Source organism: Ursus arctos, unplaced genomic scaffold (genome assembly GCF_023065955.2).
Source record: "Ursus arctos isolate Adak ecotype North America unplaced genomic scaffold, UrsArc2.0 scaffold_7, whole genome shotgun sequence".
NCBI lineage: Eukaryota > Metazoa > Chordata > Mammalia > Carnivora > Ursidae > Ursus > Ursus arctos.
In genome coordinates, this window is record NW_026623089.1 from 21,860,046 (window position 1) to 21,877,235 (window position 17,190).

Here is a 17,190-nt window from a genome sequence, read left to right on the forward strand (position 1 = left end):
GTTGTTGGGCGTCTGCCTTCGGCTCAGGGCGTGATCCCGGCATTCTGGGATCAAGCCCCGCGTCAGGCTCCTCCACTGGGAGCCTGCTTCTTCCTCTCCCACTCCTCCTGCTTCTGTTCCCTCTCTCACTGGCTGTCTCTCTCTCTGTCAAATAAATAAATAAAATCTTTAAAAATAAATAAATAAAAATAAAATAAAATAAAATAAAATGGAGAAAAATATGAACTGGCAGTCTACCAAATGAGGATTTTCAAATGACTAAACACAAATGACAAAAGGAAGAAAGGGAGGGAGGGAAAATTCACTATCATTAATAATGTGTATTGATGCAAAATATGCCTTTTTCCCTAGTCAGTTTAGAAAACATTATAGAAAGAGAGGAAAACAATCCCCTGTTGATGATAGGTACTTCCCAAGCCCTGCCAAGGAACTATGAATTAGTACTCTCTTTTTCAGAAAGATATTTGGTCATATGAATCAAAGGGGTTTACAGAATTCACGTTCTTTGATCCATAAATTCTACTTTGAGGAAATTACTTGAAGGATTAATAGTTGATGTAAGAAATATTAATGAACATTGGTTCATAAGATTGTATTAGTGAAATTTGGACACCTACTAATAGGGTATTAATTACATAGTGCCGTATCCATACGATCAAATTCTGTGTATCCAATAAAATGTGATAACGCAGGGGAATATTTAATAGCCTGGACAATGTTTGCCACGTCGTTTTAAAGTGAGGAAAGCAGGTTAAAAAACAGAAAGTATCGCATGGTACTCTCTCTCTATATAAATCTCTTTTCACTCTCTCCCTCTCTCTTTTCCTTCCCATTCTCCCCTTCCCCATTTCTGTATGTTTGTGTGTATCTCTATTTGCATAGAAACAAAGATTGGTAAAGCAAACATCAACACATGAGTGATAATTATCTCTGCCTAGTGGGGATTGAATGATTTTTCTTTTCTTTTCCCTAAGCACTTTTGGGGGCATTTTTCAAAGTTTACTGTAATGAATACATGTTAATTCGTGCTCATATTTGAAGAGAAATGCTAGATTTTAAAGCAAGATGAATAATTAAAAACCAAAATTATCATACCTTTGGCACAATCATGTTTAGCAAAACCTAGAAACCTGCGGAGTAGCTTAAACACCTGTCCTCCTATCACTGGGGGTGCCTTCTGTCTTCATCCTTTTATTCTGAATTAAGGGAATTAGGTCCAGTGCCAGCTGTTTGTGAACTGCGGAAGGACCAGGTTTGAGGGGCTCCCCAGTAGTCAAGACTGAGCTGCAGTTAATGTGTGGCCTTTGGAGGAAAAGACCATGATTGGTGAGGATACTAAAGAGAAACAGGTCATTCTCGTAGGTTATTCCATCCAAGCGTAAGTCGAGAATGTCTAAGAACTGCGACGTAGCTAGTCACTGTTTCCCAAGTGAGGCTTCACTTCATGATCCACATATTTGAGTAAGGTTTCTAGAAAAACATAACTAATTTTTTTTTAGATTTATCTTCTTATTTTGGGGGGGTTGGGGCAGAGGGAGAGGGAGAATCTCAAGCAGACTCCCCACTGAGCGAGGAGCCTGATGTGCAGCCCTATCCCAGGACCCGGAGATCATGCCCTGAGCTGAAATCAAGAGTCTGACGCTTAACCGACTGCACTACCCAGCTGCCCCAAATTGGTTTGAAGACAGGTTTTACTTTGGACATGTGTTCCTCATTTATAAAATCCTTCATCAGGAGAAATATTTAAATTGAAAGTGGAAGAAAGGTTTCTATTAAATTAGCAGGAACCTGACAGTGGAAAGGCTGTGGGTGGGATGAGAAGAATAATCTGACCTCAGAGAACTATTTCATGTTCAGTGGAGAGCTTAGCACACTTCAGTAGTTCCAGAAAGTGTTACTGTATCATATAACATGAATTAATTGAGATATATTTTCATGACCCTGGGGTTCAGAGAAAGGTCAATAATACCTGGTATATTCTGTGAAGGGAAGAGTGGGTCTATCCATGAGTTTGAAGATTTTTTTTTTCTTTCATTAAATGTAATTAAACTGTTTCTTATTTGTTTTGTTTTTAAATTGCCCAGTTTCCACTTCTGTAATAATTTTTCTGAGAGTTTCAGATAAAGAAATGATTTCAGATAAAGGATGACTTCTAATTTACTGCCCAAACCATACATTTTTGAGTGTCAGGAATAATATTTATGATGATACAACATGACTAAACCAGGACTGTCCTGCACAAACTCTGACATATGTTCACCCTATCTAGGATTCATTCAAAGAAAGCCAAACTGACTGTAAGCTGTCATATGGTCAAAGCAACTCTTAAATCAGCATCAGCCAACTTTGTAAATGAGTCTGTCTTTACAGGTGGATCCGACTCATCATATGTATGAATCTCAATCTAAAAATGCTTTTGTACAGTCACAAAATAGAATAGCACTTTTATAATTGGAGTGTATGATAGCACCTTGATTAAGAATCAGTCTAATTGTTAAGGGTGCTAACTTCTGAGCAGTTGTGATGACAAGACTCATAAATGATATTAGCTCAGATACATAACATGTTGTTTGCAGAGGTACAAAATTTTTGTTCTTTTTGAACACTTTAAAAAAAAAAGATTTTATTTATTTGAGAGAGAGAGAGCAAGTGCCTGAGTGGATGGGGGATGCAGAAGGAAAGGGAGAAGCAGACTCCCCGCTGAGTAGGGAGCCCGACCCTGGGCTCGATCCCAGGACCCTGAGATCATGACCTGAGCCTAAGGCAGATGCTTAACTGACTGTGGGAGCCCTTTTTTCCTTTTGAATCGGGGTGCTAAGAAATACCACCCAAGTCAAGAGAGCTGATTTTGTGGTTATTTTCTTAAAGCGTGAATTCCCTGTTGGTAGTAACTTCGAGCAGATGAGTGTTTTATAGGGTTGGCATAGTATCAGTAGGAATTGAGTTATGCAGCAGGATGCATATAAAATTAAAAAAAAAAACATAAAATAAAAATTTTGGATGGTTTTACACGGGCCTGTGCCATGATAAAAATTGATATTTCTATATGTTTCTGGGACACATTTACCATACAACCATTCACCCTCAAACCCAAATTGCCTTTTGTTGTTTCTGTTGGTCCAAGGTTACCTAAAAGTCAGTTTTGTTTTGTTTTTTTTTTTAAGGCCCAGGAGAACAGTAAATATTCTGCTTTCAATTGCTAGGTTATATTGCAATTGATACTGGTACTTTTGTTGTGAGCATAAAGAGACAAGGACTATTTGCTCTTAAGAATCCCATTTTTTAAAAAGTATCAAATCCTTAATTAAATGATGGGATTGTAATACCTAGATATAATCTCTCTTAATAAAGACTTAGTTATACATACTTTAATGGACATTAAACACATGTATCCTTCTGTAATTTAATCTGGGTCTTTTATGCACCCTAAAAATCCACAGCCTGGAATTTCTTGACCTTGGGTCTCTTGATGTCTCTGTGATTGACTAACAATAAAAATAGTTTGGTCTTCAATAAATATTCACCTTGAATTGATACCAGTTTAGAAATATACAGCCTTCAAATAGTTTAAGGTAGCTGGAACCCAGTGAAAAATCTGACAAATTCAAGTCATCTGTATGTCAAATGTGCCATCATCAGAAGACCTTGCTATTCATACTGAATGTAATAATAAGAACAAACTTTTCATCATCTCCTCCTTCTAATAATTATAAGTGACAAATTGTACAGAAAATGGTTGTCATCGTGTATCTCCAAGATGGCTGTCACCAATTCTTGCCACCCTTTTGGATGCATGTATACGTGTTCTTCCTCCCTTAAAAGGTAGAGTCTGTTTTTCCCCTCCCTTTACACCTAGCCCAGAATTGGTGACTTGTTTATCCAATCAGATGTGGCAAAATGGATGTCCTGGGACCTCTGAAGCCAGGTCATAAGAAGCATTGCTCCTTCCACTAGAGTTTCTTGAAATACTTGCTCTTGGGGCACTCACGCTTTGAGGAAGTCAGCCACCAATGACGAAATCCAAGAAACACAAAAATGCAATGCTTTGTGAAGATCAGACTTCATGGAGAAAATGCCCTTCTATGTAGAAAGAGACCAAGAGGCTAAGGCCAAATACATCAGTGAAGAAGCCATCTGGGAAGTGGAACCTCCAGTTCCAGCCCCACAGTTGACCTCACGTGGATTCGAAACTAACTACCCAGCTGAGCTCTTCCCGAATTCCTGACCCACAAAACCATGAGCAAAATAAATAGTCTTAAACCATGGTTCTGAGGTAGTTTGTTACACAGCAATAAGTAAGTGGGACAGAGGTCCTTTTCTCTTTAATATATTGTATCAGTTCTGCTATTTATGAGATACAGATTTTGAGATGGAATTAGCCCAAGATATAGAACTGCCTAGAAAGTGCAATCATGAAAAAAAAAAAATCGTCTTCTTAAAACACCACACTACTATATCACCTGCTCTCACCTGCTCTGACCGAAAGAAAGGAAGAAAGTATAGAGGAAAAGCAACAGATAATGTAATTATACTCAGGGGCATGTCAATTAATCACACTCACCCTTTTCTGCCTCTCAAAAACAACTTGAAATGATCAGTGTCTGGCATTAAAGAATTGAAGAACTAAGAAAAAAATTTTTGCATGAGACAGATCTCCTTGTTAACAGGAGGTACTTCTTCCTGGTTGTTCCCCTTCAGCGCCATCTTCCTGGGAGCTTTGCCCTGGAGCTGCAGAGGCGATTCTCACTTCACTAATCTGCAAATCCTGTTTGAGAGAAACCCCTGGTGGTCTCCACAGTCTTCTCAGGAAAGCTTTAATAGCCAAATGCATTAGCAAGGTCTCATGTGGCTGAGACTTCATGAATCTTCCCCGATCCACCCTGGTGTATTTGCCCATTTGCCATGAAGCATTAATGTAAGTAAGTAAAACTAAAACATACTTGTCAAGATGATGGTACAAGTAAAGCAAGGAATGAAGAATGTGGGTACATTCTGTTCACTAATTTTTAGAATAGATTCATTCCTATGGGCTCTTCTTTTCATTCTCTTGACTTCAACTTGACATCAAATCTAAAAATCAAATGCACAACTTAGAGATTTAACCAAAAATGGTGTGTCCCTCACCTAAATCAATGTTAAAATATACCGTTAGCTTCTCTTTCTTGCTCGCTCTTCCTCCCCACCTCTTCTCCTTTATCATTTCTGGTGGAATAAAGAGATTTCTTATCATTAAATGAACATCATTTCTTGTAAAGTTTCCCATGAGCAAAGAAGATGAACGTCCGCCTCTCTCAGCATTGCTGCTCCTTCTGATAGCAGCTAACATTTTAAAATGATGTAACCTTTTGGCATTTATAGATCTTTGGGGATTTAAGAGAGAAGTTACTCTGGGACTTGTAATGCCCATTGGAAGTGTGTTCTGATTGAGTTTGAGCGGAGGCTATGGGATAATGCTGGGATTTTTAAGGAAGCTCAAATATTCTCAAGGTATCTAATCAGTCTCCATAGTTGCTGCACGAATAAAATTGTTTCTCAAATTTGTCCACCATTCTCTTCCTCTAAAATCCCATTTTTAAAAACCAGATGATACAATGCTAAGCATTAATGAATATTCCATATTCCCTACTCTCCCCTCAGTATGACAATAGCTATTTCTCTGGCAAAGTGACTTTTTTTAGATGCCAGTTAGTCTTATAATCTGTTTCCTAGAAAACCAGTTACACTGGAATAATTCTTACTGGTTTTAGCATAAATTTCTTAGCGATTTCTCTTGTGAGGAAATGTTTGTTTCACCACCTGTGCTATTATTAAGTCAGAGCTTTTTGCTAATTTCTGTCTTTTTTTTGTAACCCGTATGTATGATAAAGCATAAAACCAGTCTTCTGGAGGAGAGATGCTAGAAGGGTGAGAAAAAGAAGGCTGGGGCCATTGTGAAAAATCTGAGTGTGAAGCAGGTCTGGGTATTTTGATTTCATAGATTTATATTTCAAGGCAAAATAAATAAATAAATAAATAAATAAATAAAGCCAAAAAATTATCTTTATTTCTTTAGGAATATCTTACCAGTCATTTTGTTACTGAGAGTCTCCATTACCTAGCTCCTAATTCCTTATGGCCAACCTGCTTTTCCCATCTAGGCAATATGTTTGTGAGATATTTGCAATATAGTCTCTCTCCCTTTCTCTCTCTCTCTTTCTTTCTCTCTGTCTCCCTCTCTCTCCCCGCCTTCCCCTCTCTTGAACTCAACTATCATATTTTTGCAAAACATGTAGTATTAAATGTGCCATTCTTTGTGAAGTAATAACAGTAACATTAGCACGAAACTTAGTATTCCTTTCATACAGATGATCTTATGTAATCTACACATAGACCCATGCAGTGTATGCCGTAGATAACTTAAACACTGACTGTGTGACCTTGAACTAAACAACTCATTTCTCTAAGCCTCATTTCCTCATCTGCCAAATGGACATAATATCTACCTGAAGTATTTTTAAGCAATTTAGTGAAGTACTATTTGAAAGGTTTAGTAGAGTGTTTGGTGCACCACAGATGCACCATAAATGTAAACTTTTTTATAGTATCACTATTCTCAACAAGAAAACAGGCTCATGAAAAGATTAAGTGAGCTATGAGCTCTTCAAAGTGACATAACTGATACATAGCGGAGATGAAACTCAAATCCATCTTTGGAGTCAGGCCCTGTGTTATTTCCTGTGATTATGGTATATATTTATAGTTTGTTTTTCCTTCTTCTCCTGACATGAATGACCTTCAGTAAGCACACTCTCTTTCTTTGTCTTTTCTGAAGAAGTACACACATTCACAACAACATTCACTACGGTCAGGTTTAAAATTTGGTGATGGTTCTTCTTGTGGAAAACAGGCCTGTAGTTCATGATCCCTATGCTCAGCCTTGCAGACCAGCCCTCCCATATCCATGAGCATGTTTCCTTTGTGGGAGGGTCAGTTTCATCCACAGTAATGGAAGCAGGGTCTTACCGTGAAATGATGCTTTTTAGTTTGAGATTCTCTAAGTTGAGTCAAAGGAGAGGATTATGTTTAGTAGATTCCAAGAGAAATAAGAAACCTTTTTATTTGCAGTCGGGAGGGGTACAGAGGGAGAGAAAGAATCTTAGGCAGGCTCCATGCTCAGTGCTCAATCCCATGACCCTGAGATCATGATGAAACCAAGAGTTGGATGCTTAACTGATGAGCCACCCAGGCACCCTAAGAAGTCTTTTTAAAACTTTCTTTGTTGAAATGTCTTCCAAGGAGTGTAACCCATACACTTTCATTCCTGGTGAACCTCGCTCTTTTTCTGTGTACTCTGTAGGGTTGGGCAAAATAATAATTAAGAGGTAGAGTTTTCTGACAGTGCTAGTAAGAGACATGTGGAGTACTGAAATTATAATATATACTTCTTGAGAGTTCTTTTTCTCCCCTAAAAAGTCAAAGCCTTTGGGTCTGCATTAAGAGAAAAAAAAAAAAGTTTAAACGTAAGCTCACAGAAGGAGCTCTTTAGAATACAGTGCCAAAGTGTCCCTGCAATTTCGTTGAATCAGCTTTCAGGTCATGAGTAGATGGTCAGTTGCCCAAACGTTCTCTCAGTCTCTTAGTATTGAATGACCCGATTTTGTGTTAATGAACATGGATTGTGCATTAGATGAGCTTCACTGAGTTTGGGGGGAGGGTGGGAGTGGGATTTAGGACATGTGATTGCACACTGGCTCCACATTTCTACAGATTCTATCAGTGTATACTTATCTGAACTTTTTTTTTTTTTCTATTTCATCACTTCCCTGTCCTTTTCTTGCTATTGTTTGTATTCCAGTGATTTTCTTTTCATGGGTCATTCTAGGATCCTGTATAACTCTCCTTAATAGTATCCTCCAAATAGTAGCCAATTGATAAGCACTAATTGCTCCCACCCTCTGCTCATCTGGGAAGGATAAATGCTCAGCTCACATTGGGAACAGGCAGCTTTTCCACCTACATTGATCAGCAAATTATTTACGTGCTCTGATTCAATTTTACTTAATTTGTTTTTAATATTGAAGCCAGAGGTTTGCAAATAGCCTCTTATAGTGTTTATAGATAGATTCTTGTTTGAATACAGTGGTTAGATAACTGGAGTGCCCAGTTGCTACTATTGCTATTTTTCTTTGCCATTGTCATTATCATTATGGAAAGTATTTGTTATGCACTTGTGATACAGGCATCTGGATCTGAGTTAAGCCTTAAGCAAAGCAAGAGAGATATCCCCAGTATATTACCTCTTCGTGATTACAGTCCATGAATGACAAGGGGTAGACAAATGAGCAAACAAGTAACGAACAACACATAAAATAAATACTCTGATTTAGGACCAAAGGAATGTCAGGAACAGGTATGTTCCTGGAGGTGGTAAAGCTGCCCCTTATTAACTCCCACCTTGTCTAACGAGGTAAATGGCAGAATTCCAAGAACAACACATCTAGGAAAAGAATCTGGAAAACTAAGTAGTAGCTATATTCCTTAGGGAGGAATGTCCTCAGTAGGCACCTAGAAGGATCAGAAAGAAGGCTGCCAGGCAACCTTTTGTAGAATTACATCATGTAACCATATGTTGAATCTGGAGCAAGTCAAAGAGAGTAAAGATGCATTTAATTTCTGATGACACTGGGTTGTCAGAAGGACTAATACCAAAAAAAGGGAGAAGTGACATATTTTAAATCTATAAATTGCATTTCATGTTCATTTGTCACCTCTAGGAAAAGCAAATAAAGTTTCTTCCTTCTCCCAAAGTGGATGATGAATGATTGCTTAGGGTTGGGTGGCGGGAGCCTGTGTCACCATTATTGACTTTCTATGGAAAACAATTCATCTGCAGATGCAGTCGGTGCAGTGTCTGCACACCCTGCAAGGCATAAGTAAACTGGTTCTAATCACTCATGGGCTGATCTGAACAGAGAATAATTACTTTCCTGTTAAAGACGCACTCCTCCCCTTGTCTCAACCCTTCTTGCCTCCAAGTACAACAGCAGAGATTTGTTCCAGAGGACTCAGACGCTCAATGTCACAGGGGTCCATGGACTGCTTTCAGCCAAAGTCAGGTATGAAGACGACTCACTCACTCATTCCCTGATTTGTTCATTCATTTGTTTATTTAAAAGATGGATGGACTGACTATGGACCACGCTTTATGCCAGGCAAAGACCCCTGTTCTTAGAGAGCTCACTTGAGGAACTGTGCAAAGTTTAGATTCATGCCTTTTGCATGAATCCTCCTAAAATTCCCTCCTTGTGATCATATTCTAAGAATGCAGAGGATTAAACATGAAAAGCCAGAAGGGGACAGAGAGCCGGTACAAACCAGCAAAACCAGGGATCATTGAACATGTCCAAGAAATGTAATGTTATTTTTTGAGAAGTATCCCCCAACTTTAAGGTACTATTTTGATAATATTTTCCAGGAGAACACCTTCTTGAGAAGATAGGACTTTGTTTATAAATGACATCCTTTATGTCTAAAGATTGGATCACATTTATTTTTACATTATTTCTTTTTCTCAGATAGGTTAAACATTTTCTGTTTAGATCTTGCTTAAATTCTTTATTGTTAACTTATTTACTTTTAATAATCTTCAAAAGGACATAACAAACCTAACTTATTTAGGAATAAATTGCTAAAGAAATTTAAATTTAAAGGCTGAAATAATAAAATTCTGTTTATTCAGTTAATAATTTAAGAACTTATTGCCATTCAACCACTGCACTGATTGTAACCTAATTATGTTGAAGGCTGTGATTAAGTAATTGAGATACATTGTACACAATGGTATATACTCATGTGTGTACATGCATTTGCATATTTATGTTTCAGTTGGAAATGAACATAGGTCATAACATTAAATGGAAAAAACCCAATACATCCATGATGTTATAGAGAGATGTGAATAAAGAAGTAGATGGAAGCACACACATGGTCTGACTTGTTGAAGGAATAGGGTCATGAGCAATTTATTTTTATTTTGAATTCTGCTGGCAGTCTTACAAAGTTTGTGCAATAAAAAATGGCTTAAAAAAATGGATCCAGATTGACCTGTTTGTTTTGCGTGGATTTGAGCAGAGATTTGAGAGAGGGACCACTGGAAGGTTTGTGTAATTCAGACCCATCTATAAATCTGACAGGGGGACTTTTCTGATAGCTTCCATCATTTCCGGAAGGTCAGATTTTCAAATAGAGGGTTTCAGGTGAAGACTGTAGAGAAAAGGTGAGATTTTGGTCTACAGATTTTTAGCACTCAGAATAAAAACAAACGAAACCATGAGTTTTGTTTATTCAGTATTAAGTATCCATATGTTTGAAAGTATTTGTGTTATTCTACCTTCCTTCATCTGGTATTATCTGGAAGCAGTAGATCTCATATAGTCTGCTGACTTGGAGAACATATGAGTATCAAAAATATTTTAGATAACGCATGAAAATCAGCTTGATTTGAGGATATTCCGTGGGCCTACTGTTTTTATTTTGATGAAATAGTCTGCCAGGAGAAGCAGGTGGTGAAATCTGCACTCACGGGAGGAAAGGAAAACATGTATTGGTTAACAGGGAACTAGAAAATCAGAGGAGGGAAAAAATCACCTTGCCTGAGACCATGGATGCTCTATAAATTTGAGCCACTCTATGTTATTATGGAAATGACTTTTTGGCCGTAGTGCCAAAAGGTTGTTCTATATTACTGTTAATTGTGGTTGGAGACACAAAGCAATGCGATCGTTTGATGACTTATTTGTTATTTGGAAAATGACAGTTTTTATGTGCCAATAAATATGAAATCACCTGGAAGTATTGTTGTGAATTTAGGAGCCATGTGAACGTCCTTGCTTCATGCATACACTAGATTTTAAGGCGAAGGCGTGTGAGTCTGTACTGAGTAGGCTACCTGGTGGTTCTGTCTCAGCCATCTGATGAGCGGACACTGTCTGCTTAGTGAATGCAAGACGGAGAAACCCATATAACTTTGTCACAATTCTTGGTTGGTAGACAGTGGCTTCACTGGAACATGGAACGACGAGGCAATTAGTCTCCAGTTTCGTGTGTGCTTTTCATCTTGTCCAGAGTGCAGCTGACAGCTAGGATTCCACTCACTCCACCACGTCCCTTTCTCCTCTTCACAAAGGGGCAGGTTGAAGGAATGGCAAGGAACCTTGAATTCATCCTGGGTTACATAAACACAGTTCAGTCTGCATGTGTCTGGTGTGTGCTCTTCATGTGCCATTTGCACTGACAGGACACCACTTTCAAAGATGACACTAACTATTCTGAGGTTTTAATATGATTGCCTCCAAATGCTTGAGAAAGCTCTGTGTGTTTGTCTGGCATGCAGGTCTTTTATGACACGGCTCTATTTTTTTTTTTTTCTTTCCTCTCTCTTCTTTTCCTGGAACTGCTGCATCCTTAGCTGGCAATCTTTAAACCCTGGGCTGCAGTGATTTCTCTTCATATGGCCACACATTAAGCACATCTTTCATGCTTCTCCGAACCAAACTCAGAAAGTGCCAATTAATAAGTTGATGGGGAAGAAGTCAGTGGGTAGCATTAAGGCCACCTGTCTGGAGGCATTAGGTGCGCACTTTGACTGAGTGAAAGCAGACCTGCAGAGACTCAGGAATGAGGTACTTTATCACACGTTCCTAGAGGCATAAAATGAGAGAATAAAAAGCAGTTTTCAGGGCAGCTCCTCCATCTTGTTCCTATTGTGGATGGTTCCCACTGCTCTGGCCACAGTCAACTGTCCTAACAAGAAAGTACAAAGCGTTTGAAGCTGTGAATGTTTCCACATGTAAAGCATATTCTTTGGTCAGTAGGCTAAAGACTGAGAAGGACACCCAGCTGCTCTTTCCATGGCACTTCCATTCATATCTGCTCAGACTGTCGTGGGCGTCTTTCTACTTCCAGGTGACAGCTTTGAAAACTCTTTTCATTCATTCATTTATTTACTTATTCATTCATTTGGAAAATATTTATGGAGTCTGTAAAAGATGCTGGTTGTTACTCTAGCTGCTGGGAATATACCTATGGGGCAGAAAAAGAGAAATATCCAATATCCCTGTTCTCACGGAGTTTATGTACTCGTAGGAAGTATGTAGATGATAAGCAAAATAAAAAAGGAAATTATAAAATAGGTTAAAAGGTGGCAATTTCTAGAGAAAGCCCAGCCTTTGAGTCAAGACTCAGAAAATCAGACTAAAGGTAAGATGACCTGTGGGGGTAGCATTGATATGAATAAGAGGGCTTATGGTAAGAGAGAAAAACCAATGGAGCCCATTCTATTTCTGTTTCTTTCCACCTTAACCACAATGGACTATGACAAACCTTGCTCTTTTAGTTCCCCCAAAATGGAAAGTAGACAAGGCACAATAGGCAAGAGAGCTGAGGTCAGGGTAAGAGTGGGACAGAATTTAGAATAAGGAAATAACCTTTGGAAAAAACAAGGAACAGAAGAAAATAAAACGCACTCCTCTGTGTCCTCTTCCTTCCTTCCACCTTGTCTGCCTCTTTGAGTTTTTTTTAAAGAAAATAGTTTCATGGCCTAGGTCCAGGAGAGCAAACAGGCAGAGAGAGTCCAGGTCCTTCTTTGACCAAACATTCGTTGCTCCTTTTTCCTCTCTTTCCAAAAATTTAGCTTGTTTCTAAGTTTTGTAAATTTGTAAACGTAACTTTTTGTTGTTTTCTTTCCCCAACAATTCTTGGCTGCAGATTATGTTACTCACAGACCCGGAGATTGAGAGCAGCTTATTGATCAGCTCAGATGAAGGGGCCACCTATCAAAAGTACCGGCTGAACTTTTACATCCAAAGCTTGCTTTTCCACCCCAAGCAAGAGGACTGGATTCTGGCATACAGCCAAGACCAAAAGGTGAGTGTGATTACCTTGTTTGAGACAACAGTGCGTGGTTTTCCAGGGAACAGGCCACTCCAATATCTCTACATTTCTTCTCGGTGGTGACTTTTGTTCTCTGCAATAGCCTGAACTCTGAGCCAGGGGGTCAGGGGCAGCAAAGAGGATTTCAGGGTGCTTGCTTGAGCTGTGTCAATATCTGAAACAGTGTATAAGGGAAAAGCCTGACACTAAGGAAGACATGGTGGAGAAGGGGTTCTTAACCTAGATGCTGCAGGCCAGGAGGAGCTCCCAACCCCCTTGGATTTTGAGACTGTTTTGTGCATGTGGAGATGTGATTGTTTTTCTGGATTAAGGACGCATAGCTCTTCTCAGAGCCTTATAGGGAAGGACAACCCTGAAAAGGTGAAGAGCACTAGCAAGGGATTTGCCAAAACAGTGAGAGAAATGGCAAGGGGAGCAATAATAATGTCCATAGATGATATTATTTCAAGTCAGGTAATGTCAGGATTTGTCTGCTCTTGGTGGTTGGGTTGAAAGAGAAGTCTCTTTTTTCAGAAACTGTTTAATGAGGTTGTGTGTGAGTGTGTGAGATATGTGTATGTATTTTATGGGATACATACTATAAAATATATTATGTACTCTATACTACAGATACACTATAAAATACCTTTAGCTCCTGCTTTTGAAAAACTTACATTTTCGGGCAGAATATAAGGCTAGCAACAACAAATAGAATAAAATAAAAGAGTCACAGTCAAATATCAGACTCTAGCCATAAAAGCCAACCAGAAAATAGGTGCAACATTGGAATGCTCTTTGTGAAGTGTATGATTCAGTGACGTTATCCTGCAAATTATTTTTATAGGAATCTTGTGCTAGAAATTACATATATTTGGAGAAATACTGGACTTCTGTGAGTGAGGAGGGTACTCAGGGTTTTTTTTCTGTTGGGAGGATGCCGACGTGCGGGGTTCTTCCTGAAGGGAGAGGAATGGTGGAAGCAACCTTCCAAGGTCTCTACTGACACGGGGATTTTGGAGGAAGCAAATTAAAAGTCTCAGGACTGGAATTTTATTCATGCTGCCCTTACTGCCAAATAAAATGCACATTAAGCCTAAAAATAGAAAAGATTTACAATTAGTATTTTTTTCCTCTTAAGCTGCCTGCCTACCCTTTCAGCAGAATGTACAATTCCATTCCTGGAGTCAAGCCACTGTGCATCTGGTCCAAGATGGTGCCATTACCAGAGGTGAGGCTGAGCAGCTCAGGACACAGAGCAGTAGTCATTTACTCCACTGGGCTATTGTATTTTATTTAACAATTGCTTGATTCTCCCCGATGCCAGAGGTGCAGTGAGGGCCAGATTTACCTGCCTAAGTTAAAACTATGCATCTCTGCCGTTGTGCTGGGGGAGACGCCCAGAAACATAACCCTTCATGCCCCAGCATTTCGGACAGTGCCTGCCACAATCACTGTGGCAGAGTGGACAGCCATGAAGGAGTGAGGACATCTGAGTTGTGGCCCCAACTCAGCCATGGCACTTGGTGCACAGTACTTGGTGTTGGCTTCTTTGCCTTAAAATACATTTGTACAGATCAGTATACTTGCAGGTGTGTGTACAATGAGATTGAAAAAAATATATATTAGGCCCCACATCTGTTTTAGGTGCTCATCATGGTTCAATGTTGGTCTAAAATAACTTTATCAAGAAGCCTTCAGTCCATGTGGGAAGAGAGGATAAATGCACATGAGTTCACCAGTAGTCTGAGAGAGGCCAGAAAGTCAGTGCCGTCATTCACACATAATAGATACCCAGAAGTAGCTGGCCGTATTATATGAAATTGGCAGCCCGAAGTTCAGGAGATGGAGATCTTATGAAATGATTTCCCCTTGACCTTAAAGAATATATGTCATATTTCTGTTTGGAGGATCACACTTCACATAAGAGAAATGTCATAAACAATAATATAAACTTAGAAAAACCATGTTTACATGATTGGGAATGTGTTCATTTGGCTGAAACTGAAATTTTGTAAAGTGAATTCTGTGTGTATTTGTGGAATCTGGTCTTGATTGTTTTTTACTGTTTTGACTGTTTGCTAGTCAGAATAAGTTTTGTTTTTGTCATTAGGGGCCTTGTAAAAATTTCGGTCAGTGGAATGGTGTTCAGAGGTATAGATTATAAAGGTTAATCTGGTAGTAATTTTAAGATGAACTGTGGTTATATGAGGTCAAAAGCAAGAGGACCAGTTAGGGTGACATCACCATAGTCCTGGTCTGGACCAAAAACTACCTTCTGTGACCATGGACCCAATGAATGCTGTCACCGTAGAGCTGTAAGAAGCCTTAATAGTCCTTGCTGGTATGTAGCTAACAAACCACAAAGCTGAGAAGTTAATGAATTTTCCCAAAGGGAAATACCACTCATTGGTATCACAAGTCAAAGTTCAGTGAATGGAATGAAGGCTTACCTGAAATTTGCTAGGGTTCTCATTCTTGATTGTGATATCTCGAGATTAGCAGATAGGCAGAAACCAGCTTTTCTGCTGAACTCTCTGTTTTTCCAGGAAACAATGAAGGTGAAATCATCCTGGAAAAAAAGTGTGGATAACCTTCTAATATGAGTAGGGGATAGAGTACTCCATGTCTCAGGGCTTGAATCACAGAATGAGGGGTGGGCCATTTGCTGGGAGGAGGGTCAGATGACCCATTGGCCGATGCTTTTGGCTAGAAGTCAAGTCGAAAGAGTCTGTGGCGGCTCAGGTGTGTCAGTGATACGGAAATAATAACTGGCAATTGCCCATGAGTCGTGGAGCGTGTACCACTGATGAGATGCAGCAGTGAGCACCAAGGAGGGCCCTACGCTGGTGTCGGCAGGCCAGCGACTGTATTTGCCCGGGAAGAGGAAACTTTTATTCTTTCGTGTAAGGGTTGCTCATCAGTTTCTCTGTGACAGCTGCTATTGCAGCTGAGGCAGAACTCCCAGCTAAGAGCCTTGCCTCAGCGCCAGTACTCGCTCTGCTGGACGCTTTTCTACACCAATGTATGCCGAACAGAATCCTCACACCGAAGATGCTGTCTCTTAGAATCTTCTTGCGGTGGCAACTCCTTCAGACTCACCTGTGAACAGAATCCTCCCCTCTTCCCGCTTCCCTTGTGTCCCATCCTCATTGCCTTCTCAGGCATCCATTCCCTCTTTGGCAAACATGCTACTGTCTTTTGCACATACTCTCCCTCTTTTGCCAACTGTATTTCCCCCTTATTTCCCTGCCATTGGCTTTTTCTCTCCTTCAGTACAGGAGACTTTTAAGGCCCTGAGGATAAAGTCTGGATCTCTGGCTTGTGGGATGGAGCCCATATGGGCTGCAGTATTCTGCTCTGCCTGCATTTCATCTGGAATGCCTCAGTACCCAGTGGAGGCTTTTTGATGTGCGCATTTTAAAGGACTCAAAGAGTTTTGTTGAGCAGATTGTCCTTTCTGGCCCAAGACAGAGTTTTACTGGCCATCAATTCCATAGTAAATCAGATTTTTTTTTCTAGAAAAATAACTTTTAATCAGAGAGAAATGCGTATGGACAAATGCCCTCAGAATTCATAAAATCAGGATTTTTTGATGTTTTAGTCTTTTTTTTTTTTTTTCCCCTGAGAGAAAGCTGTCTGTGATATGCAATGTCTAGGTGGTTGTCAAGAGGTAAAAGCTTTCTTGAGTGGGCAGGAAGGTTAAGAGCCCTAATCTCTCTGAAGTCCTAAAGAAGTACCCTGGCTATTTAGGAAGCCCCTGTCTGGGGCTTTATATGGTGTAGACATAGGAGCAAGCCTCCTTGGCTTCTAACAGGTCTATGTGAGGATGTGCCTTTGGAAAGCCTTGAAACTTCCAGAAAAATAAACATTATAGACCTTATGGAAATTTTATGTCGAGTGGACAGGGGGACACTGATCCCATAAAGTCACACTGCTTAGAATTCTTACAAAACAGCAGTCCGTCACTGCGGACACTATGAAGAATCCCCGGCATTTAGTATAGGAACAGCGAAATCGTGCTTTCCTTTGTTTATTTATTTTTTATTTCTGTAATTAAGCAGTAGGCAAAGCAAACGTTCTGTGCCTTCTTTTTGTTTCTTTGCGTTTGGAAATCAAGCAGGTACTGCCAAACAGAGAGAGAGAGATTTCTTCACTTCATTGCTAGTTCCCTCTCACTTTCTTGCCTCAGTGCAGGAAACCACCCAAGGAAGGCTTAGCAGCAGGCTGAGCCTGCCAGATTACATCTTTATTTTAATTTGGCAATAAACTAGTGTACAAACT

At 39.6% G+C, this 17,190-nt stretch overlaps 1 protein-coding gene across 3 annotated transcripts in view; it reads left to right on the forward strand.

Annotated features, from left to right (window-relative positions):
• Positions 1 to 17,190, forward strand: part of SORCS1 (sortilin related VPS10 domain containing receptor 1) — a 483,063-nt gene that overhangs the window by 296,692 nt on the left and 169,181 nt on the right. For all 3 annotated transcript variants that reach the window (XM_044382096.3, XM_057308722.1, XM_044382097.3), the window contains exon 4: positions 12,745 to 12,903. In XM_044382096.3, coding sequence (XP_044238031.1) covers positions 12,745 to 12,903 — 159 coding nt within the window. The remainder of the gene's footprint in view (positions 1 to 12,744; positions 12,904 to 17,190) is intronic.